General features: G+C 39.1%; 2 protein-coding genes across 3 annotated transcripts in view; one reads left to right on the top strand and one right to left on the bottom strand.

The window, feature by feature from the left end:
- The window catches only part of Rheb (Ras homolog enriched in brain), a 328978-nt gene that overhangs the window by 137730 nt on the left and 167956 nt on the right, over positions 1 to 23292 (top strand). The gene's annotated exons all lie outside the window — the stretch shown is intronic.
- The window catches only part of LOC136884481 (uncharacterized), a 116781-nt gene that overhangs the window by 31413 nt on the left and 62076 nt on the right, over positions 1 to 23292 (bottom strand). For both annotated transcript variants that reach the window (XM_067156680.2, XM_067156679.2), the window contains exons 5-7: positions 14437 to 14649; positions 8916 to 9033; positions 8609 to 8805 (exon numbers count right to left, since the gene is read on the bottom strand). In XM_067156680.2, the coding sequence (XP_067012781.2) occupies positions 8609 to 8805; positions 8916 to 9033; positions 14437 to 14649 (528 nt within the window). The remainder of the gene's footprint in view (positions 1 to 8608; positions 8806 to 8915; positions 9034 to 14436; positions 14650 to 23292) is intronic.

Here is a 23292-nt window from a genome sequence, read left to right as displayed (position 1 = left end):
ACCTCTATACGTGGTATAGACCCCCTTTTCTTCCGTAGCCGCCGACCTCTATACGTGGTATAGACCCATACATGGTTTCGCATTTACGGCTATAGCCCGAAGAGTTTTGGTGTTATGGATATGCAAATTGTTTTGTTTCCAAGAAGACATTTTCGGGTTTATCAGTGTTCTAAATAAGAATTGAAAATCGTTAAAGTGTAGTTGCTTTTGCAAGGATAAGTATTTGTCAATTATGTCTGAGCACCAATCCCTGCTTTTTTAATAGTTCGTTTGCTTCATTCTTTCCCACAGAATAAAATAAAGGAAGGATGATCTGAGAAGTTTGTCTTTTCGTGTGACGTTCTTTGCTCTAATTTTGTATTAAGAGTGCGGTTTATTTATTATATTTGTCTTTATTTCTCAGCTTGTAGTCTTTTCGTAACTCTCCACGAGCGCTCTGTGTAGGCATCAGTTAGTGCTGCTTTCTGTCATACGACACGAGAAGCAGTTGTGCATGGTATATATCTCGTTTGAAAGACGATGTATCGACCTTTTAATCTGAAATATGTATCGAGTTGGTTTGATTCGTCATAAATGTTATTCCCCTCATTCAGTTTCTACCTGCCGCTTTCGGTCCCGCCGCAGCTTCATCAGCTTGTGTGACGTACCGCGCTCAATGGCTAGCTCCTGCTGAGAGTAGCGTGCTTGAAATATTGTGTAATTCAAATGAAAGTTTAGTCGGAAGTAGTAGTGGCAGTATTAGCAGTAGTGATAATTAAATAGATGATGTGGCTGTGGCCGATGCAGTGGTAAATGATGAGAGTGACGATGAGGAGGAACCAGTACTTGGAAATTTCGTGTAGGAGACTATAGATACGCATACAGGTCAAAGGGAAGTTTTTCAACAGTGAATTATGATTCCTACATTCTCCAATAATATTTAGACAAGTCACAGGGACAAACATTGAGCAGTTTATAGAGGTGTGACGGTCCAGAAATAATGTGTCACTGCTCCAACTGCTCCAGTGATACGACTGGAGCAGTGACATGTTGTCGGTCCAGTGACAAACCGGTCCAGCCACAGATAGAGCTGAGGAACATAGCATACTACTGTAGGCTTACGTAGTCAGCGGATGCACGATTTGCTCTGTTCTTCGATTATGTCATGATCACGCCTGTCTTAGCTGATTCGATAATGGCACACTGGTGGTAGGTTGAAAGTATCGAAAATATTTTTTATCTTCATAATAAATCCACACATAATAATGTTATTTGCTTTACGTCCTAATAAGTACATTTACGGTTTTTGGAGACGCCGAGGTGCCGGAATTTTGTTCTGCAGGAGTTCTTTAACTTGCCAGCAAATCTACTAATAATATTATTTGTTTTACGTCCCACTAACTACTATTACGATTTTCGGAGATGCCGAAATTTGGTCCCGCATGAGTTCCTTTACGTGCCTCTAAATCTACCGATACGAGGCTGACGTATTTGAGCACCTTCAAATACCACCCGACTGAGCCAGGATCGAACCTGCTAAGTTGGGGTCCGAAGGCCAGCGCTGTACCGACCAAGCTACTCCGCCCGGCACAATTTTATTTCAAGAAGTAAATTATAAGTAGACCTTTTGGAAAAAGTAACGATTACAAGTAATTTTTTAAATGTAATCGTTACAAGTAATCCGATTACTTTTACCCAGTTACTTCCCAACTAGGAAAATGATAATATTTTGTGTGCAATTCTTCCCTAAGATTCTGACATGTGAATGACATAACGTTGTTTAGAAATCGCCGATGATCATTTTGAAATATCTGACGTTTTAAAAAGTACTGTATTCAGTGTTGTGAATTTAAAATGTTCATTGATCATATTCGCCAGATTTTTTTTTTTTTTTACGTCGCACTGACACAGATAGGTCTTATGGCGACGATGGGATAAGAAAGGCCTAGGAGTTGGAAGGAAGTGGCCGTGGCCTTAATTATGGTACAGCCCCGGCATTTGCCTGGTGTGAAAATTGGAAACCACGAAAAACCATCTTCAAGGCTGCCGACAGTGGGACTCGAACCCGCTATCTCCCGATTACTAGACACTGGCCGCACTTAAGCGACTGCAGCTATCAAGCTCGGTATTCGTCAGATTAAATGATTAGTTATAGTATTAAAAGTGACGTTTAACTATATTTTAATTATGTTAAGAAAAACAGTCATTAATAATAATCACAATAATATTATTAAAATTATTATTATTATTATTATTATTATTATTATTATTATTTGTAGAAACGTTTTAATGCTGAAGTAGATTACTGTGGATTTCTTTCGTTCACATGAAATATTGAACTCCATAAAGGTATGTCTCCCTCCTGTTCTTGTCACAACCTCCCTAACGGTACGGGACGACGACGGCTGTGTCACTGGACTGTTTGCGAATAGCAGTAACAACACTTCCCGGTACAGCAAACTGCGAGTCGCAGCGCAAGACCGCCACAGTTTGGTCACAGTAGCAGACAGCAGTGGACCAGTAGCAGGAAACTGCGAGTCACAGCGCAAGACTGTCACAGTAGCAGTGGACCGGTAGCAGCAAACTGCGAGTCGCATCGCAACACTGTCACAGTAGCAGTGGACCGGTAGAGAAGAGGATCCTGGAGCAGGTTGTCACTGCTCTATTCGGAGAATAGGTGACGCGTACCGGTACGCCAGTACCGATACACCTCTAAGCAGTTATCTTATCAGTTTCAGTTGATGGAAGGTTTGTTTATGTAGTACAAAATACTCTTCTCGGGCGGGAAACGAAATATTCAAGGCCGGCGCGCATCAGATAATACAGTTCTAAGGTTGCAGGAAATACGTTTTATCAGGAAATTAGCTCCCAAGAGTGAGAAATCCAAACCTCAGAGACGTTATATCGCGTGTTCAAAACACGGTGAAAAGAAGGCATCGGTGTACTGCTGCCAGGAGTGTGCCTTGGGTCTCTGTCTCGAAGAGTGCTTCGAACTCTATCACACGGAACTAAATTACTAAGGAAATGTGAAACAATTATGTAATTATCTTCATGTACATAGTTCTACCATAAGGAATTCCAAATTTTGTGAATATCGGGCTACTCTTATACTAGTAGTAACGCTTTAAGTGAATCAATGTATTTCAGTCGCGTGTAGTTGAAATCTCATCCGGCCGCAGGGTAGGAAGCTCTTTAAACGGCTGCGACGCTGAGGGGTTAACCGTAACGAACTTGAATTCCTCCAGTAAGTCGTTCAAGGCCTGGAGGATGAGCAGGAACATTGTCCATAACCAGCAAGACTAAGTGGCAGATTATTTTCTGAGAGGTATTTCTTCACTACAGGACCAAAGACCTTGTTCATCCATTCAACAAACGAACGGGGGAGGGGAAAACATAGGCACACGTGACGCTCGCATTGCAGAACCTCACTCGCTTATCAAGTTACAATGTATTTAAAATGTTTGCCTGTCTTGCAACGCTCGTAGAGCAAGTTACTCGCATTCCAAGGTTTCACTGTAATTCTTCTAACGGACACATTTCGCTCTTATAAAGGGCATCTTCAGCCATTAATTTTAATCTTAAAATGATGTTCGTGAACAGTCGTAAACATATTAAAAAGAAAATAGTCAAAATTAAAATTACAGTAGTCTAAAAACCAAATTACATTACATCTAAAAAAAAACATTAAAACACTTCAAAAATGTGATAACATGAACATTTAAAATTATCACAATGTCCATTCAAAACATAGTGTCTGAAACTATTATTGAATCTTCGTCTTTAAAACAGTAATAAATGTTTTTCTATAAAAACAGCACCAAGGTGAACACGTCCCTTAGAAGAATTAATTGTATGTAAGTGTAAACACCAATAAAGGTGATTTATATTGAATAGGTGGATAAGAAATATTATAATTGCTGTGAATAAGCAAGTCTTTCGACAACGTGGGCCATTTACACTCAAGGAAAACGTTAGCTACATCAACTGCGCCAAGCAAGCTGAGCAATATAATTAGCAAGCTTCAGGAGAATAATACAACTCGGATCCAGGCCAATTTCAAGAAAACGAATCCCATTAATTTATGCCGTGGCATAATGCAAGGATCCCCATTGTCGCCAGTTTCATACAATCTCACAACAGATCACATTTTTCGAGAAATTGGTGAAAAAGAACTATGTAACTTGCATTGTTATTCTCTTGCCAATGGACTGCAACCTTTAACAATATTAAGCTTCGCAGATGATACGGTTATTGTAGGGAAAAACCGAGACTCTGCAGTTTAACTGGCGAAAGCAGCTTTACAAAGGTTTTGTGAAATTGGTCTAACAAACCCTGAAAAATCTAAAGTTATTAATATCAGTATAGGAGAAATAAGCGAAAGGCTTACAGTCCAAGAAGGTATGGAGATTAAATGTATTTCGAGGAACGAATGTGTCAAATACTTAGGGGTAAATTATGCAGATACTAAGTTATTTGATTCCAAGCAATCAATGACAATCCTTCAGCAGAAACTTATCTCGTTATCATCCTGTCCCTGGCTTTATCCAGATCAGAAATTTTCAATTCTAAATTCTTCAATTTGCCCTACATTGACTTACCAGTTCCTCTGCGTTCCTGCAGGTATAATACCACGGCGATTTTGGGGAGATGCTGATAAACTTGTTAAGAGTACACTAAAGGAGATCTTATCCCTTCCTACTGACACTCAGGATTCTACGATTTACTCAGAAAAAACTGGTACAAAGGGTTAGGTGTTTTTAGAGCAAGCTGGGAAGCCTTGATTCAGAATATAAACAGCTGCAACATTTTGAAATGGGAGGGGAACCAATATACTGAAGCCACTAGAAACCTAGATGAAGAAATTAACAGATGCTTAACTGAGTTAAATGTAAATGGTAAAACTGAAGATATGAAGAACAGGTACGGAGAGTATGACACCAAGAAACTCAGAAATAAATTACGAGAATCTGAATTTGAGAAATGGTGCCAGTTGAGTAGTAAAGGTCAGGGAGTGTGTGTGTACACGCACGCACATTAATGGTGTCCCGACATAAACAATCAACACTGCCCCACTCCACTACTGAAAAGGAGGGGAGAGAGTAAAGGGATAGTGTTGAAGGCCACTCCAGTACTGAAAAGGAGGGGAAGGGAGTGAACAGGTAGTGTGTGTATTCCGGCGTTATACTGTAACATTGAAATAAGATGGCTCATATCCTATCACAGGTGAATCGAGACCGTACTATTGGCATGTGGGAGGCTCACATGGTCCCCCAACCAATAGCACAAGCAATACCATGCAGTCTTAAGACAGTTTGGGGATGGATAGAAATATGGCAAGAACGAGGTGAAGAAGGATTGGTAGACCCGATATAACGCAGCTACAAAATATTCATAACTAGTATAAAATATTTTCGGTTAAAAACCTCCTTTACCTCTTAATACTGTATTTAACAAAGTAGGTTACTTTTTAATTTTTTTTATGTTAAAATGTTATTTGTTCGGGGCGTCGACCCATAGAGTTCTTTTGCCCCTACTTGCACAATATATGAACCTGCATGTAATTGGATTTGCGGAAGTGTTGAGTGTTGAATGTGAGAAACGTTAAGGACGACACAAACACGCAGTCCCCAGGCCAAGGATATAATAATTTACAATTAAAACCCACTGACCCGAACGGGAATCGAACCCGGGGCGGCCGGACGCGTTGACCCGTACACCGCGGGGCCGGACGAGTAGGTAACCTAATGCTGTACTTCAATACATCCGCCACTGTGCCCATTTCGATCACAACGACCGAGCTCGATAGCTGCAGTCGCTTAAGTGCGGCCAGTATCCAGTAATCGGGAGACAGTAGGTTCGAACCCCACTGTCGGCAGCCCTGAAGATGGTTTTCCGTGGTTTCCCATTTTCACACCAGGCAAATGCTGGGGCTGTACCTTAATTAAGGCCACGGCCGCTTCCTTCCCACTCCTAGCCCTTCCCTGTCCCATCGTCGCCGTAAGACCTATCTGTGTCGGTGCGACGTAAAGCAAGTAGTAGATCACAACGAAGTCTTGTAGCGGGCTGTCTGCATGCAGTCCATGCAGCAATGCGTTAAGCGAGAAGGTGAGTCATTGTGCCTTCAACACTATCACTTCACTCTCTCCCCTTCTTTTCAGTACTGGAGTGGGGCAGTGTTGATTTTTTATGTCGGGACACCATTAATGTGCACGTCTGTACAAGGAGTTCCCTCCTGCAAATCGCTGGGTTAGAAAACACGATGGCCTTTCTAGCACGGAGTGGAGAGATGCGCTGAAAATTGCATGTAACGTTGCACCTGTAAGAGCTGTACCAGGAACGTCCCTTGATGATAACCGCTGCAGAAGACGTACCGAGACTGAAACATTACCTCATGTCTTGGGTTCCTGTGCCTTCGGTGAAGCTCTTCGAAACACTAGACATCACAACATCAGATCATCCATAGCACCGACGCTCCATGAGAAAGGATTTCAAGTGCATGAGAAAGTCCATAGCATTGGAGTAAATGGCAGAATGAGAAGGATTGATATGATCGCAATTAAAGGGAAGAAAGAGGATATATAATTGACCCCACAATAAGATCTGTAACACACTCCGACCAACCAGGCGAAGTGGACCGAGAAAAGAAGTCTATCTACCTGCCTACAGCGTTGTATTATAAGAATAAATATGAACTGGACGACATAGAAGTGAGGGGTCTCATGATCGGTGCAAGAGGGACAATCCCTAAGAAGACGATAGAACGGATGAACTTCACTTTACAAAGGTGAAAAGAACTGATGAAGACCTTTAACATCAGTACCAAGGAGTTCATCGACTGGAGGCTGAAAGCGCTCAGGAGTTCTCTTTATACTCAGACACCACTTATACTCACCAGACTGAGACATAATTTATTTATTTTTTATTTTTGAATGAAATTGTTTGTGTATTCTTTGTCTTTGGCAGCCTCCGAGTGGAGGAAGATTTTTGAAAAAAAAAAAAAAATGTTGCCTGGACTACTTTGCTGACTTAGCTGAAGAATATGTCTTAATATATATAACCTGCTTCTTAGCAATGAAACATAGCAAAAATATAAAATTCATTGTCATAAATAACATTCTGTGTGAACAGATTAGGAAGCCGATCGGTTCACTTAACTTGAAATATGTTCTTCTCAAGATTCTCAATAAAAGGGGTTACTGCCCCCACAAGCAACTTGTACAAAAAATAAATTCCTTATTTTCCAAAGGATGAAGTCCAATACAATATTAACCTCTTGACGAGTGTGCACAGCATGCATAGACCGTGCAATAATGACTGCCGCATCAGAGTACGTATTTGACTGGTAAACAACCTCTGGGGAGTAAGAAATTTCTAAATATTACAATAAACTTATTTATTACAACTTTGATAGACTTTTGAGACACATGTAAACACATTTTGAAACGAGAAAACACTGTCATTTCAAAACTTTTTAAATGTATGATACTGTTCAAAGCAAGGATTTATGCAGGGAGCCAACTCACACGTTGAACACTCATAGCTTGTTTCTTTCCTCTTCTGTCCTGATCGGGTAGTTCGTTTGCACACACAGCATTGCCTGATAAGTTTATGCTTCTTTGATTCACTTTGTGGGAGTGGTCTCATAAAATGGCGACCTTCGATGCGTAACAGATCTTGTGTCCCACCTCCAATCGGGTGTGCAACATTCCTTCCGTTGTTTTTAGCAGTAAAGTATTTCTCAAGCAGTTGTCAGAAATATATTCAGTTATATTTACAAAAACCAAAACTATGTACAGCTACAAAGAGCACAAACAACTATCCACATCAGGAGCAATCTTAACACTAGGCTGTAACCTGTAGGCTAACGGTGTGCCAAACTGTTACACTGTGGTGAGTATTCGCATGCCCGTCAGAGACCACCACCATCCAGAATTAGGATTTATACAGCGACACTATTTGAATAACTGAAAAAGTTCCAAAAAAAGCTGCCACATGTCATTATGCCAGTAAGCACTTAAGTTCTCAGCATTAGCTTAAAATAACAAAAGCTCCCTCACGTGGAACCAAACGGCAAATGCCGTGCTCAATCTATTGACTGTCCTTTGGTGCACTCGCCAACAGGTTAAATGGCACATTACCAACCCATATACCAATTTATTAAGTTTGCTTGTTGTTTAAAGGGGCCGAATGTCTAGATCATCACCCCAATAATGAAGTCTTTTCATTTCACTGTTCAAATACACACAGCAATGTTTGGTTCTATTTACAGTGATTTATAATTCAGGACAGAAAGACAGCTGATATAAAATGGGGAAGTCTGACAGCTTTCTAGTTTCAGGTGGTGCCATAGAATTGCTGAAGTCTCAACTTCATTATGCATTCTTCTTCTTTGCTGGGAAGACTTCAACAACAAATAAAAACAACCATAGTAAAGAAATTAAGAAAAGTACTTTTCATATTGCAGGTTTAAACATCTCTTTAAATATTTTAATAAAAAATTCTGATTACATACAACAAAAAACATTTAAAACCAAGAGACTGCCAATTGTTAAATCAATATACCTGCACAATGTAAAAGAATTGGACAATGGAAAATTTTAAGACAAATCAAATCCAAGCAGTCGCATACCTTATCCATATTATTGGCTGCAAGATTCATTGACAATGCATCTAAGGAAGTGCCTTGTGGTGGGATGTTATAACCAGCTCCAGCGTCCAGTCCATCAGATTCTGAGCCCAAGTTTAATTTGTTTGTGTTGTTCAGCAGCTGAACATAGTTGAACATCTGCTGATCATTAGGCAAACCCTGGCCATACATGACAGGGTCTGAAAAACAAAATTAAAACATCCATCAACTGGTTTTTTTAAATAACAGCTGGTAAACAGCTAATTAAAGAAAAATGTATTAAGATAGATAAACTGTGCACATTACATACCAGGCTCCTGTTGAGTTTGGTTCGGCGACGAATATAGAGATACAGATGAGCCAGAAAGAAACCCGGAATCGTTTGACATATCCTTCACATTCAAGGGATTATATGAAGATGGTACAACCTGAAACATTAACAAAGGTGTTTACCAGTATTAACATTTAGTACTAAAGGCAATGCTGTAGAGTGCATCACTTGCAAGGTTCCATCATTAATTTCTTTCTGTAACTCTGATAGAACCAAAAAACAGTCAATTGTTTATGTAATAACTCAAAAAAGAAGAAAGTGAAGATATCTAGAGGATCATTGTTCTGAGTACTACTTCAGCAGAGGAGAAGGGGGGGGGGGGGGAATAAAAAAAGAATTAACTCCCATTCACGTGAGAGTACTCTCAACCCCCAATACTAGCCTCAGAGGCCATTTCCAAACCACCAAAACTGAGGACATTGATAAGGAATAATAATGTTATTAGCCTGACAGCCACTAACTCCTCTTTTAGGGTTTTTGGAAACGCCGAGGTGCCGGAATTTAGTCCCGCAGGAGTTCTTTTACGTGCCAGTAAATCTACCCACATGAGCACATTCAAATACCACCGGACTGAGCCAGGATCAAACCTACCAAGTTGGGGTCAGAAGGCCAGTTCCTCAACTGTGTGATCCACAAAGCCCAGCTGAGGACATTGAACTGAATTCATTACCAACACCATGAAAAGCTATTCTCAACATTACCTTATTTACTCATCAATAGTATTCCAAAAATATTGAACTTACCACAGTTTCAGAATAGTACTGAAAAACAGATTTGAAAGCTACATTAGGAAAATAATCAATACCCACACTGAACGATAAATTGTTATTCCCGTCAAAGGGAAGGTTTTTCCTTTCTGCAGCTCATTTACTCCAGTCTGCAGAATCAGTGAAGCATACTCCTCTGGCTCTCACTTCTTGACATAAGCTTCCTCAGTCAACCTTGACATGTTCCATCTAGGTTGAAAGCAAGTGCCTGTTGTGCAACTGTTTCAGCACCTGTTCTGACCGAATTACCATACCAAACCACCTCACTTCCATTTTTTTTCAAAATGGGAGAGATTTGAAGGTGCTCTGTATGGTCTCGTTTCTGACACAGTCAAGCTGGGCGTCTCCCAGGTGACCCTTTAGCATTCGCATCTCCATCGTGTGAAGCTTCCGCTAATGAATCTTTGTCATTGGTGGACAATTATGCAGATCTTAAACATGAGGTACAGGAAGATTTTCCTGTCACCAAGGACACTAGTAACTTGGCACCACTTCATCCAAGCAGCAAAGACAAGAAGTTTATCAGCTGTGAGAGTATCACCATCAGTTGTTAAGCAAAAGCTGAGGTAGCGGAAGTTAGAAGCCTTGACATGCAGGGTATCACTGATCAAATTGCACACAAAATTTGGTAATTTCTTACTCTTTATACATCACTTCTTTTAGAGAGTATTTTGTCCCTTCCTAGCCATTTGTAGAATTTTCTTTTCTTGTCCAGGAACTGTTTTTTTTTTTTTTGCTAGCTGCTTTACGTCGCACTGACACAGATAGGTCTTATGGCGACGATAGGAGAGGAAGTGGCTAGGAGTGGGAAGGAAGCGGCCGTGGCCTTAATTAAGGTACAGCCCCAGCATTTGCCTGATGTGAAAATGGGAAACCACGGAAAACCATCTTCAGGGCTACCGACAGTGGGGTTTGAACCTACTATCTCCCGAATACTGGATACTGGCCGCACTTAAGCGACTGCAGCTATCGAGAATGCAAGTATGAAGAATGAGATTTCCACCTAATCAATACTTTATTACAAAATGTTTAAAGTTATCACATTGAAACAGTACCGGTTTCGACCTGTAAAAAGGTCATCATCAGCTGTTGGTGAACATGCTTAATAGCGATAGTATGTAAACATTACTAAAACTAATTTAACAAGAATGCCTTATTCTAATATAATATTACTATTAAGATATATACATATGGTACAATATGGGGCTTAGACTCGTTGGAGTTCCATTGAAAAATCTGTGCTGTTGCCAACATTATGTCAAACAATATACATATATACATATGGTGCAATAAAGGGGTTTGGCTTGCTGGAGTCCCTTGAATGCCACACACTCCAAAAATAGTATAACAGAGGTTGAAAATACAGTTCCTAAAGAATAGAGGATCACTGAGGTTTCGGTGTCAAGTTAAAACGTCTATGCAGCATGTTGGCACTGAGACCAACCGTTGTGAATACACAATCAAGGTGCTTTGTTGGGCCGCAATTTTGCGGGGAGTGTGGTCCAGGAACTGTTAATACTAGTGATGGGCAACACTCTCGCTCGAGACTGAAGTCACAGATTCTCCTGTGCTGCGATCTGTGCGACGTCCTGACAGTATACAATAAGCAGTTATTGCATGAAATAACGTTCTCATATGGAAATGTGTAAGCAAATAAATTTCGACAAAAGCCTGGAAAAGTACTGCATGTTCAAGTAAGAACCCCTTAATACCATTAATGAAAGTGAAAACAGAATGTCAGCATCTTAAACTGTTGACGACTTATTTCTGTATAATTTGTGAATAACTGAATCAATCAATCAATCACTAATGATCTGCATTTAGGGCAGTCGCACTGGTGGAAGATTCCCTATCTGTTGTTTTCCTAGCCATTCCTTAAATGATTGCAAAGAAATTGGAAATTTATTGAGCATCATCCTTGGTAAGTCATTCCAATCCCTAACTCCCCTTCCTTTAAACAAATATTTGCCCCAATTTGCCCTCTTGAATTCCAACTTGATCTTCATATTGTGATCTTTCCTACGTTTAAAGACACCACTCAAACCTATGAGTTTACTGATGTCATTCCACACCATCTCTCCACTGACAGCTCAGAACATACCACTTACATGTTACAAATCTCATGTTATGGTCCGTATTGAAATGTACTTAAAGTCAAAGAATAATACTAGATTACAAATTCCACGTATTCAATACATAAGATTTTTATTTAAATTTAAGAAATAGATCTTAACATATTAGATACAGGGAAATGTTTCGCCCATAATGAGGGCATCAGCCTAAAAATCTAATACCTGAAAGAATGAAAAATCAGGATTCTGATGGGTCTTATTCGTAGTTTTTAACGAAGGTCTAAAACATAAATAAGAAGATACTGTTATAGGTACAAATGTCTAAAAAAGACCGGCAAATGCAAGACAGTAGTTATAAGTACTCTTATGACAAAGGTAACGGTGTATTCTGCCGGAAGGCAGGTCCGAACCTCCGCAGAGGTGTGCCTGAGCTGGAGTTTACGTGCGGTAGGTTGGCCAGTTCTTTTCCGCTCCTCCATTCCCTTACCCCCCACCAACAGCACGTGGCAACCCATCCAAATCTTGACCACGCCCAATGTTGCTTAACTTCGGAGATCTCGCGGGATCCGGTGTTTCAACACGGCTACGCCTGTTGGCACCCTTATGACAAATTCTTATAATCAATCCTTATTACAGATTTTACAAATGTTTTTAAAAGTGGTAACAAGTAGCGAGTTAAAAGTTCAAAATAAATACGTAAATTACTGCATTGAAATGAAATCTGGTAAATATGGTGCCTTATTCTGGAGATGGCGTAAGGAGCTTATAATAGCTTAATATTTAGGATAAAAGTCACTCTTACTGGTGGTTAAATTAAAATCCAAAGTTGCTTGTCTGTTGAAGTTGTTAATCTTATGTGAAAAGATAGGACTGCAAACTTCTTGCGGCACTTAAGAGTACGAACAAGTACCCGTCAAAAACGTAGCTAAATTTATATTAGCAGGTAGACGTGGTTGTAGCTTCTTATATTAAAAGTCGAAAGGAAAATGTACGAGGTTGAATAGAGCTTTTGGTGTTATGTCTGAAACAAGAGGAGAGTGAAATGTTAAGGAATAAAATTAAAGGAGGAGAGAATGAAGAAAAAACTATGTGTGTGAAATTACTTACCCCTCTGACAGTTGTGATGTTAATTTGCTTCAAGATGAGGCGAGTTGAAGAAAATATGTTGTGTAATTTCACTTATATTTTCAACTGTTGTAATGTTAATTAGTTGCCATGGTAGTATTCGAATGACTGACATTTGCGCTTCTAGTGTTATATCAATGCGAGATTGGTGGGTGAGGGTGTGGAGGTGTGGGTGGGTTGGGCGGGGCGATAAGTTTATGTGCCACTAGATGCGGTTGGCTTGTGGGGGCGAATGGGGAGGGAGTTTTTGTTTTTTACAGTGGGAGGGGTCCTAGAAGATGATAATTTAGGTTGTTTATTATGTTTTATGTTTATGGTTTCCCCGACTGCAACAATTTTGGTAAAATCTTGTATAAAGGGTTTTTGACTTTAATAATATCGTTGAAAGATTAAATTTTTGTTGTAATATTGGTCTAAAAATATATATAGATGTTTTCTAATTCATTCATTAATTTCCCGTCACCTACATTTTTAATAATAGTGAGGTCTTGATCTATAGTAGTGAACTGATGACCTGCTTCTTTCATGTGAGCTCATGGCTGTTTGTTTTGTTTGGAGGCATTATAATGTTGTAAGTATCTAGTGTGAAAGCTGCAGCCAGTTTGCCCAATGTACGAGATGCCACTTTGGGTGCAAGTGAGTCTGTAAATGCCTGAACCTTAGTAAATGTTATTTGAATTGACTTCTGTTGTGATTGAAAGATAATTTTTGGTTGGTGTTATTTGTTCTAAAGGCTATGCAAGTGTGTTGCTTTTTTAGAGGGTTCGAAACCTGGTAAATGTCTGGATTGTTGTAAGTGAAATTAGTTTATTTTCCAGGTTGAATCGTGCTGTACAGTTTGCCAATGTTTCGAATACATTGCAGTATTCTTTGTTAGGGCGACTGAAATACCCCTCCTCGATCCAAGGTAATCAGTCTCCCAGGCAGCAATCTCACTAAAAGGGTGGTTCCTGAACTTGGTCTTTTATATCCTAGCCTTTCTAGCTGACGTAAGCCCCCTGCCTGTCTCGTGAGAATTCTGGAAGGTATGTGTCACAGTAGGTAGTGGGGCTTGCCCATACTGTTATGCAATTGGAGGTTCGGCCTGCATATTAATGATGTGTTCTGTAGGGGAATGCCTTAACCCCTCCACTGTCACATGTTTATTCCAGCTCCATTTTTGACCATGTAACCCTTCTGGGAAGGAGCGGCAGAATAACATCCACGGTATCCCCTGCCTGCCGCAAGAGGCGACTCAAAGGGAGACCAAGGACTCTCAGCTTAAGAGCATGGGTTGGTGACTACAGTTCCATTACATGAGTCTGGCATTGCTTCCACTTAAGTCAGTATCCTCGATTTCATTTTTCCTATCTGACCCCCCTTTGTGAACTATTGCCCTTTTTATGAGATAACTCAAATACACATTAAAATTATGTTTAATGGTTTGATATACAATATTCTTTTTCAGTGTTAACTTGAGTTCATTTTTTACAGGTATGTATAGTAATTAAAATTTCTCAGTTTGAAGTAAATTCAGAAATAAAGCTATTCTCTTACCTGGTGATTAGGCTGCTGCATATTGAGGCGCCGACTGGACATTGCCTCTGGTTGCAGAGGCCGTGTTTGGGGATGTGGAGGAGGAGGAGGAGGAATAGACATAGACTGGCCCTGGCTAAGGCTTCTGATATCAAGAGGAGCCAAATTCAAGTCAAAGTCTGTGTGCTCCAAACCTCCAAGAGCCATACATGAAAAGTCAGCATTAGGACTCAACTGGAAGGAAAAATAATAATAATAATAATAATAATAATAATAATAATAATAATAATCAAGTTAACCATGCCATTTCAAATTCTACAATTTTGTAAAACTAATATTGGTTTTACTGTTGACATATTAATAATAAATACATAAATATAATACAAATAATAATAATAATAATAATAATAATAATAATAATAATAATAATAATAATAATAATAATAATAATAATAATAATAATAATAACAACAACAACAACAACAAAAACAATTCCGCCATTGCCAGTCGCAAGCCCGGGGCCTCATTTTGCAAGCGACGAGGGAGGAGCGAGAGGAGTATCAACCTCGTAAAAAAACCAGGGTTCATCTGGCTCCGGATGGTAGCACCCTGTTATAGGGCCCCTTACCTAGGGTTACTAGGTAAAACTGGTCAACGGTCTCAGCGGCGGAAGAGGAATTTCCCAACGGCATAGAGAGCGGAAGAACCTAAGGGAACACACCCTGAAGAGAAAAGCGGCTTAAAACCCATGCGCGACTGTTCCCGAATTGGGCGGCTTCCTGGTCAGCGTCGAATTCCATGTTAGGGATGGCTGTTCTATAACTCCAGGTCTCACCAACTTGGTTTTACCTTTGGATGGGGTTCTACCCTACCCCCCAAACCTGAAACTACGCAACTAACATGATGACAAAACGTACGGAATCTAGTACCCCAGCTGGTTTAATCCGGGGCCAGAGTTCTGGTTCAAGTAGGGCAAAGGATTCTGGGGGCCCTACGCCATCATGTTTGGATCAGTCGGAGGATCCATCACCCCACAAACTCAGAACGAAAGAGAAGCATTTCTTTGGCACACTCAATGTGAACACCCTTTTGAAAGTTGGTAAACAAAAGGAACTGATCAAAGTACTCGAATATAAGATCAAAGTTCTAGCGGTCCAACAAACAAGATTTATTTCAGATGAAGTGCCGGCTATTGGAAACTACAGAATACTGAAAGGACGGGCAGCTATCAAAGTTAAGAAGTCAGAGAAAACCAAGAACCCAGTTTTAATACTTGAGACAGCCTTCTTTATTCACAACTCTGTAACAGAATCTATAGTAGACTTCAGATCTCCATCTCCCAGACTGTGTCTACTAACTCTCAAAAGTGTAAACAAATTGTACTCCACCTTTAATGCTCATGCTCCAAGTAATGAAGATAACAAAAAGAATCCAGAGAAAGTAGAATAATTTTGGTCACAACTTGAAGAACCCCAGAAAAACATGTCAAGATCTTGATGGGAGAGTTTAATGCTCAGATTGAAAAAGAGAGAAAATTTCGAAACATTGTTGGAACATACACGGCTCACAAAAGGACAAACAGAAATGGCGTAAGACTGACTGATGTTTGTGAATCATTTGGTACGACAATAATGTCCACTCAATTCAAGAGAGCTCCCAAGCGGATGATGACATGGCGATCACCTAACTCCATGTTAGGAGAATTCCAAACTGACCATGTACCGACCACCAGCCCGAAGGAAATAATGTCAGAGTTCAGAAAGGTGCTAATTTTGATTCCGACCATTATCTAACAATGATAAAAGTGAAGCCCACACCTTGTAACCGTAGAAAGAAACCCCTCAGAATACAGAAGTACAGAACTGAAGAACTCAAAATCAGCGAAGAAATCAATATCAGAAAGAACTCTACACTGAGTTCTGCGAGTGGGACAAAATGGCTCAAAAGATTCAGGAAGCAGCGAAAGAAACAATTTTTCTTGCTATGAAGAAGACACATCCATGGTGGAATGACGAGTGTGAAGATGCTCTACGAAGACGATCAGAAGCTTGGAACACGTGGAACTCCAACAAACAGAACTTAGAAGAATTTAAGATCCAAAGGAAAATGACAACAAAGGTGTTCAAGAATGCCAAAAGGTTTGAAAGAGACCAACTGAGAGATAGAAGAGAGTTTCAAGAAAAACAATACCAGGAAATTCTATCAGACGTTTAAGACAAAACTTCGAGGTTACTCGTCACCCAACATTTGTTTCAAAAAAATCAAGGTAAGCTGATTATGAGCAACAAACAGAACTGTGAACACCTGGCTATATATTTCAAAGAACTGCTCAACTGTGATCCACCTCAAGAAAAACGGACATTCCAGAAATCAGAAAGCACACCGCACGAATCAACCCCGCCAGATAAGAACGAAATAAAGGAAATCATCAAGAGCTTGAAAAATGACAAAGCATCTGGCAAGGACTCAATTGTTGCTGAACTTCTGAAATATGCAAAGGATAGCTTTCCGGAACAACTTGAAACACTCTTTCAACAGATCTGGTCCACAGGAGAGATCCCAGAAGAATGGAGGGAGGCTATCTTCCACCCCCTGTACAAGAAAGGAGACAAAACGAGTCAATAATTGTAGAGGGATATCAATTTTGCCAGTAGCCCAAAAGATACTTTCTATAGCACTCAAGCATAGGATAGGACACATATAGATAAACAATTAGGAGAATATCAAGTTGGCTTTTGAAAAGGGTGGTCATGTGCAGAACAAATTTTTACCATCAAGACCTTAATCAAAACTAAGACATTAGCAGCAGATGATGATGTTTGAGACATCAGTCCATAGACTGGTTTGATGCAGCCCTCCATGCCATCCTATCCTGTGCTAACCTTTTCATTTCTACGTAACTATTGCATCCTACATCTGCTCTAAAATGCTTGTCATATTCATACCGTGGTCTACCCCTACCGTTCTTACCACCTACACTTCCTTCAAAAACCAACTGAACAAGTCCTGGTTGTCTTAAGATGTGTCCTATCATTCTATCTCTTCTTCTCATCAAATTCAGCCAAATCGATCTCCTCTCACCAATTCGATTCAGTATCTCTTCATTCGTGATTCGATCTATCCATCTCACCTTCAGCTGCATTAGCAGCAGATAAGAAAGTGATGACATTCGTGGATTTCAAAAAAGCATATGACTCCATAGGCCGGGACACACTAATGGAAGTGCTTAAGGAATTTGGAATAGACAATAAGACAACCACCCTGATTCATCAAACACTAAAAAACACATGATCGCAGGTAAAATTTTTAGAAGAACTGTCAGAGCCCTTTGAAATCAAAACAGGCTTGAGACAAGGAGATGGTCTCTATCCAATTTTGTTCAACTGCGTTTTAGAGAAAGTTATCAGGGAATGGCGAAAAGAAATGAGCAAGTTCAACTTTCCAAATGGAATTAGATTAGGTCATAAGAGAACTGGGCTTAAATTTGATGCCTCGCATTTGCAGATGATATGGTCTTTTTTGCAGAGAATTTGCAAATTGCAACTAAGTAGATTGAAATCCTCAAACAGCAGAAAAAAAGGATTGCAATATCTTTTGAGAAGACAATGAGGACGAAGTACAGTGACATCAAAAGAGATACAAAATTCAAGTACCTAGGAGAGATTTTGACTCCAAACATGAATGAGAAAGCAGCAATGCATTTAGATTATGTCAGAACACCTACAAATCTAAGTCAGTCTCCTACCAGGCACTACAGCACAATAGTCAAACCTGAACGATATGATACAATGTTAATATTTTGCCTGTGTTCAATATATTTGTTTTAAGATCTTCGCTAATTGGCTGATGATGACACTTGAAATGTGTTGAAACCGGTCCCAATAAACAGGCTGTAACTACTTTTTACTACGGAGTATTGAAAGGTGGATCCTTCCCTATAATATTGTACATCTTCAATAGCCACGAAGTGACTCTCAGATTTGGAAAAGAAATAAAAAAAGAAAGAAAGAAAGAAAGGAGGTTCCTTAGAAAGATTCTTGGACCCAGAAAATCATCAGACAAGTTTACATTTCGCATGAGACCAAACCAAGAACTATACCAACAATTTGAAAACATCACCACCACAATGAAAAAGAGGAGATTGATATTCTACGGACATATTAAAAGGAAGAGACCAGAGAGACTCGCCAACAGGATCCTCACCTTCCAGTAGAACAGGAAGACACAAGTCCCATGGGTAAAAGAAGTACACCGAGATTTAGAAAAGTGTGGGATCACGGCAGAAGATATAACAAACAGAAAAATCTTCAGGCAAGGAGTTGCGGAGGTGAAGGACATAGTTGATGAGAAAACGAGGAAGAATAGAGTATTCTCAGCAGAAGAAAGAGCACGAGCAAGCCGACGAATGAAGGAATACCGGTGAAAGAGGAACGAGAAAGAACTTGAGAAAGCAATGGAAGTTGCGTAATCGCAGCCCATAGATGGCTGAAATGAAAAGAACAACAACAATAACAATCTAATATTGGTTAATATTGTTAATAAATCATAATGTACATCAGTTCTCAGCTTTGTAGCTTTACATTTTGCCCACTGTTGGCAGCCTGTACATATGGGAAGTTGATGGTTTAGTAATTCATATTTCCCTATTATTATTTTTATTATTATTATTGTTATTATTAACTTTATTGGTCACTCAATTTATTGGCCATTCAATATTCACTTTCTCTTTAAAGTTTTACTGTTTGGTTCTTGTGATCTGCCCAGTACAGCAGAACCACTGATATCCGGATTAATATAGCGCCGGATGGTCTGGATAACTCAATATCTGGATATCAGAGAGCATCATTAAAATACAGCAGAGTTCATAGCAAAACTCTATGAAGCTTAATTTTTTAAGTTGTTAGGCCTATAATAACTTTACATGCTATGCATTAAAATAAAACATAGTACTGTATTTAAATACATCCGAGCAAGGGGAGGTCAGTGAAAGGCAACGGGAAATCACCCCTGAAATCATCCCAAGAAGTACATGGCAATGGACCTTTGTTTAAAAGACCCTGGAGGTAAAACTTCCCCTTCATCGGATCTACGGGAGGGGAGTACATCGAGGCTTTCTAATAGAGATGAAGGAAGGATGAGCAAAAGCCCTAGAGAAAGTAAACAGATTTCGAGGATAGGTACATGGAATGTAATAACTTGATTACAGCAAGGAAAATTGGAAAATGCTAAACAAGAAATGGCTAAAAACAAATTTGACATACTAGGCATGAGTGAAGTGAGATGGGGAGATAGTGGAGAACTGGATAGTGGAGGATACACACTACATTACTCAGGTGCTGATTGTAGTGGACAACATGGAGTAGGAATACTAATTAAGAAAGATATAAAGACTCAAGTGTTGAAGAGAGAATATGTAAATGAGAGAATAATTATGCTAAAGATTGAAAGGCAATCAGAAAGATTTAGTAATAATTGAAGTTTATATGCCAACCTGTCAACACCCAGAAGAGGAGGTACAAGAATGTTACGACCAAATAGAAGAGATTAGTGGAAGAGAAATTAAGAATGCATGTGTGGTGATAATAGGAGATTGGAATGCCGTTGTTAAAGGACGTGAAGACAAAATAGTTAGGAAATATGGGCTCGGAGTTAGAAATGACAAAGACCAGATGTTAGTTTACTTCTGTAAAAGAAACAACATTGTTATTGGCAATACATTGCTTGAAAACAGTGAAAAGCAGAGGTATACTTGGACATCTGGTATAATGAAAGGTACCAAATAGACTATATTATGATACAAAAATATAGGAACGGTTTAAAAAATGCAAAATGTTATCCAGGAGCAGACATACAGTATGTTCTGATCACAACCTAGTTGTTGCAGAACTGTGCATTAAATTAAAAAGAGTTAGGATAAAGAAGAGCAATGAAGTGATATGCCTTGAAAATTTGAAAGAAAACAAAAACGTTGTAGAGTTGGAAGAGAGGCTTGTCGAAAGATTACAAACTGAGAATGACGATGTGTTAATGAAAAATGGGAGAGATTTAGAAAATCTTAAAGAAACAGCAAAAGAAGTTATGGGAACAAAACGGAGGAGAAAAATAAGAAAGGAATGGGTAACTGAAGAAATGGACAAATTGGAAGAAAGGAGAAAATGGAAAAACGTAAATACTCAAGAAGGAAGATAGATGTATAGAAAAAAAATAATGAATTAAGAAGGGAGACTGAACATGCTAAAGAAACCTGCAGCAAAATAGAACAGTTGGAAAGTGAAGGTAAATATGACATGTACAAAGAAGCTATGGAGTTAGCATTCAAGCATAGCGAGTAGAAGGAAGAAGTGTGATCACTCCCCTAGTTCATCGGTTCCTCTTCTAGGCTGCTCTCCCAGCAATATTTGAACTTGAGCTTGCAAGTCAGCATACGAATAAAAGACAATTATTGGATGCAAAATATAATGCTTTTGTTTACCATTCAAGAAGTCAGTTGTCAGATAGTTTAGATAGCTTCCGGGTAGACTTTGTGGTCTTAGAAGATTTCAGTTCCTTTCTCATCTGTCTTGTTTGACATTTCATATAATGTAACAAGTCTAGGGATAATGTCCGCAACATGGTCATCGCAGCATCCTAATTCTTTCGAATTAATGATGCTGTGCAAACTGCCCAAACACTCGTAAAATATATTGCCCCATAGACTATGATCACAGAAGAGTTTTTGTTCCACTACACTTTCAACTTGAACACATTATAAACTGCTCTTGAAGGATGGTTGAAGAAAGTGCTGTCAGTGCTGTATTTATTGCTACAGCCCTAATAAATGTGTGGGCTGCGGCAAATATTTCTTCTGTAGGCTTTCTGTGAAGCAGTCTGACACATTTGACATTTTGTGACCTTGGATACATGGTTGCTTGGTGTTTTAAGGGGCCTAACATCGAAGGTCATCGGCCTGACCTTCGATACAATGCGTACTATATATCCTAATAGATAATAAATCGAACACTCCTTTGCAAGACTGCGGCTATCATTGTTAATTAGACCTAAATTGTTCTCCCAGTCCGGTAAGAGGTCATCCATGTTCTCAGTGAAGTCTAGTGCTTGTCTTAATTTATTTTGTGCATTTTCTACTACAGCCTTATTTGTCTCTTCTGTCTTCTTAGCAGTGTTCTCATTTGACTGACTAATGATGTCAATGTCAGTTCAAATTTGGGCTCACAATTACTACCCGTTGACAGTTTGGTTGGGATATAAATAGACTGCAACATGTGTAAATTCAGAAAATCCATTGTTGAAGGATGGTTGTCACAACTGAATGAGCGTAGTACACCAAAGTGCCGTCCTAGTGGATCTTGATTAAATTTGGCTGTGAGCACATATCGGAATCCATTATTCCTTAAATACTCTGATACCTGTATGGTGTTCTCAATGGTTACTCTTAGGGATTCAAGAGTTCCTTCTGAAGCAAAAGTATTATTCTTCCCACTGAGGTTATCTCTCCATTTTATTAAGGATTGATGCCCTACTGAATCTTTATAAAGAGTCCCTGCTGGTGTATAAGTATTTAATACATCTATTAGGATGTTTAATTCCCTTGTGAACGTTTCTGTCGGTTCGCTGTCTTCAAATCCCTCCGAGTTTATCTGTCTAAAAAACTTTATGCCATTTGCAACAGAATTACTATATAACTGAAAAGCAAGTCTCATGTTCATGCGCTGAAATGAAGTGGGGTATATATGCGCAGACGTTAGCTTGTGGCAAACTTTCAAACCTGCAAATTTATGGCAGTTATCCATTTCAAAAACTTGTCGATATAATCTAAAATCCACAACTTCATTATTGTAATAGACTTGCCTTTTGTAGTGAAAATTATTTCTGATGCACTTAATTATATGTACAGCATCTGAAAAGGCCCAACGTCTCCTACTAGAATCAAAAGGTTTAGAAATAGAGCACACGACCTTCCATTCTTTTACATTTCCTCATCTTTTTATTAGACTGACTTCCGTCTGAGGTGAAACTTATATTTCTCGTGCCAATTTGCTCCAGTTGTAAGACCACCTATATTAAAATTTGTGACAAAACATCACCAGATGTGGAATTTCGGCTTGCATATACAGCAAGTAAAATTTTTTCAAGAATAAAATTACTGTGTCCACCTATTCAATACAATTATATTTTGTAGTGATTAAATCCTACATGAATTATAAATACTAGTTAGGAACATGTTTCGCCCTAATTATGGGCATCTTCAGCCTAATACTAATCTTAAGATCAAGTCTTAAATCTATTGAACATTGGAACTTATACTAAATACAATGGTGTTATGCTAAAAAAATTTTTTACAAAAGTTGCGCTTTAGGTGTTATTTACATAGTTTACAATATGTACATTAATTATAAGCCAGAATTTGTGAACAAGGAAGCAACTAAATTATTTTATTTTACAATGACTAGAAAACGTCCAATGTAAATTGGATTTCTCCTACTGTATGAATGAAAGTTTATGCAAATGTGTTCATATTGACTAGAGATTGATCACAGCGTGAATTGGGGTTTCTCCAACTGTATGGATGAACTAGGTTGAAGGTTTAACAGTTGGTACATTCAAAGGTGGTTATGGTCACCTGTCGTAAGTATATTGTTACAAAACCGGAACTGTGGTATAAAGCCAATCATGTTGGGTTTGAATATTCCTTTAGAAAGAAGCATGGTTGGACGGTAATATTTTATAGGTTAAAACTGAAGATTTGGCCTGTCACAATGGCCCTACAGTGATAGTTGATGCTCACCCTTCTGATGGTGGGAAGCAGAAACGAAACTCATGGTTTTGATCCGTAATGAATTGTGATTACAATAATAATAATTAAATTAATGTCATAAT

Source organism: Anabrus simplex, chromosome 12 (genome assembly GCF_040414725.1).
Source record: "Anabrus simplex isolate iqAnaSimp1 chromosome 12, ASM4041472v1, whole genome shotgun sequence".
Taxonomy (NCBI): domain Eukaryota; kingdom Metazoa; phylum Arthropoda; class Insecta; order Orthoptera; family Tettigoniidae; genus Anabrus; species Anabrus simplex.
This window is presented reverse-complemented; position numbering and strand designations above follow the sequence as displayed.